This window comes from Artibeus jamaicensis, unplaced genomic scaffold (assembly GCF_021234435.1).
Source record: "Artibeus jamaicensis isolate MK-2021 breed Jamaican fruit bat unplaced genomic scaffold, CSHL_Jam_final contig_384, whole genome shotgun sequence".
Lineage (NCBI taxonomy): Eukaryota > Metazoa > Chordata > Mammalia > Chiroptera > Phyllostomidae > Artibeus > Artibeus jamaicensis.
The window spans coordinates 4,226,374-4,229,413 of record NW_026521810.1 but is presented as its reverse complement, the minus strand read 5'-3'; the positions used below and the strand labels follow the sequence as shown (position 1 = coordinate 4,229,413).

Below are 3,040 nucleotides of genomic sequence, written 5' to 3'. Positions count from 1 at the left end.
TGAGACAAATGAGCGAGGTATCTGATTTTCTTAGACTAACAAAAAGGCTCATGTGGAAATTCTATGATCTACATTGGTATTCAGCTTCACATCCTTATTTCTTAACTTCCATGCCTTTGTGGCAAACATTTTGCTTGTGTTCTCTGAGGGCAATGGAATTTTCTATTTCCTTAGGGATTTTAACAAGTAGGCTGATACCCTGAGGCAAGTAAGTGAACTTCTAGATAACTTACACTGATTTTCTTAGGAGTCAGTGTTAAAATTTTACCAAGAACTCAAGGGCTATACAAGTAATGGTTATTCTTTTATCTTGTTTTAAAATCTCAGAAGCACAAATAAGTTATGTGTATTTTAATGGATTAGCTGTGTGTGATGTTTACTTAATATTGTCAAAAGTATATAAATATACATATGTAGAGGTGTGCATATAGATATGCAAGTATACAGTACAATTATTGGGTCAAATATCTTGTGAAATAAGAGATTTAGTTAAGTTAATAAGTAAATGAATAAATAAAAACATAAACAAAAAAGCAAATAAATAGCAAAGGAAAAGAAAATACTTTACCAGAAAAAGAAATACGTTTCACAAGTGAAGGCTTATAGAGGGCATAGTGATAGTTAAGTTGATACATTTCAAATGAGCTCATGCCCGGTGGGCTTTCCCTAAGAATGCTAGAATGAGTGTATAAAAATTTTGATACTTTTCAGTCTGATTCACTGGACTTTGATACCCACTCACGTCACTGGGTGGTGGTGGGAGGGGCAGTGAGTTCCTTAGAGAAACTGTGTTGTTTAGATGTCAGACAGACCTGAGTTCAAGTTCTGCTTTCATCATTTCCCAACTCCTTGACCTTAAGTAGGTTAACTTGAATCACTTTTCATTTTTCCTCAAAACAGTAATAACATTAAATTAGTAAAATGTGAGGGTCAAGTGGGACATGCTTGTATCACCTAGTAAGTATGAAACACAGTGCATCAATGTGTTTTTTCCAGACAATGTCAGTACCTCAAATAGAAGTATGTTCTCAAAAACTATGTGTTGAATGCATGGCTGATTGAATAATAATCACATGCAAATTAAATCCTAACACTATTAACAGAGAGTGACTATTTCCTACAATCTCCCTGATTGAAAAACATATTTGCATGCATATATATATGAGAGATGAGGTCTGTCCAAAAAGTATCCATCCATGCAATATGAAAAATATAAATTTATTGAAGAAGGTACAAGATATAAAAAATGCTGTATCTAAGACAGTGACACCTCATTCCCCTTCAAAGTAGGTACCTTGCGATCTCACACAGTTGTTCCAATAGCCTTAGCTACCCCATCATATTTTCCAGAATCTCATCAATGATCTGAAATCTCTTCCCTTTCAAAGGTGATTTTACTTTGGGGGAGAGCCAGAAGTCACAGGGTGCCAAAATATCAGCTACAGGGGAGCTGAGTCACCTTGGTGATTTGATGTTTCACAAAAAACCTTTGCAGAAGATATGATTCATGAGTGGGTACATTGTGATGAAGTTGCCAATCACCATTTGCCCATAGCTGGGAATTGCTGAATCATCTGAATAGTTTCTGTAGAGGAATGTTCAAGCTTAATGTAAAATTTGATGCATATTTGTTGCTCTGCTTGCTCAGTCCCTTTGAATGGGATGACAACCCAGTACACATGCTCACTTGATGGCAGCATCCACTGCCCCCACAGTGAAGTCATCATTGTTCACACATATGCATTACAGTCCACTTTCCTTGGCTGCCAGTTTACATCCACATCACACAAACCATACTCATTATATTAACATTGGTTGAACTTTTTCCAGACAGACTTTGTACATAGTGTTTCTATTTCAATCATACTCCAAGTTCTGATGATTATCATTGAAAATTTTTTAATAGGATGTATTCAAAATACTTTGTTGGGATGGTTCCCTACTCATCTTGATTCAGGGTACTTTTAGTGTCGTTTCCTTCTGAAGGAGCATCCTCCTGTAAGCCCTGCTTTTCCTCCTAGAGGCTGACAGAGGACAGTAGAGCCACCAGCACAGAAAACTATCATTTGTACATGGTTAAACATGGGGGTGATTTTAGAGCATCTTGGGCACTTCACATCTGTGAAGTAGAAATTGTGATTCTGCACTAGGAGCTTCCTGTGTTTCCTCTTCTCTTCTGGAGAGGGATGAAGGAGGAAATTTAACAGAAAAAAAAGTCACTAGCCATCCTAGCAAAAGCCATGGGGAGGTCTTCACTGTCGGAAAGTATCATTGTGTAAATTGTGTTCTAAAGGGTAACAGTCTTTACACTCAAAACAGGCAGCAAAGCAACTTTGTTTTTCACATAATTATTTTAAATTGTGTTTATAATTTAATAAGACAATAAGGATTAATAAATCAATACATGTAAAATGGCTACAATCCCAGAACTACTTTAATCATTTCACCTTCCTTCAGAAATAAATGCTTTCCTAGATTAGTCAAGTAAAATATGTGCATGTGTTTGTATTTCTCTCTTTGTAGAAAAGACATGAGAAGACATAATAAGTGTTAGTATAAAGCATTTTTCCTTCTAAAGACCAAAGTTTCTCTCAGTCCACTGTGGTATGGGGGAATGTTATCTTCCCAACCCTGATTTCCGGTACTGGTTATTGCAATTCGGTTACACTTGACTCTGGGAGGAGGGTCTTCGACTGCTAGGGAGCTCAGTAGCACTCTCTGACATCACCTTCCTCAATTCGTAATTAAGTCATGTATCTTTATTTTTCAAAAGGTTTTCAAAAATTTCAGAAATTAATGAAAGCCCCTAAGTATGTATCTCAAATAGGCTTCCTGAAAAGTGGCCCTCCACCTAGGCATTGTTATGCTGGAATGCTCTAAATGGCAAGTTATCAAACAGAAGGTGCTCTTAATTTTATCAGCACTCTGAAGGCTGTTGATAGTAAATGGCACAAATTTGGTCAGTGTGGTCCTTTTGGTAATGCATCTTCACATCTTTTTAAATGCTAATTATATTTTTGACCTTAAAGAAAGGAGCAAT

At 36.5% G+C, this 3,040-nt stretch overlaps 1 protein-coding gene across 1 annotated transcript; it reads right to left on the bottom strand.

The window, feature by feature from the left end:
- Nucleotides 1-1,964: 1,964 nt before the first annotated feature.
- Nucleotides 1,965-2,192, bottom strand: LOC119043334 (40S ribosomal protein S27-like; the record flags this gene model as incomplete). Its single annotated transcript, XM_037137293.2, has 1 exon — nucleotides 1,965-2,192. A coding segment is annotated over one exon (228 nt), but the record flags the coding sequence as incomplete, so codon positions are not given.
- Nucleotides 2,193-3,040: the final 848 nt, after the last annotated feature.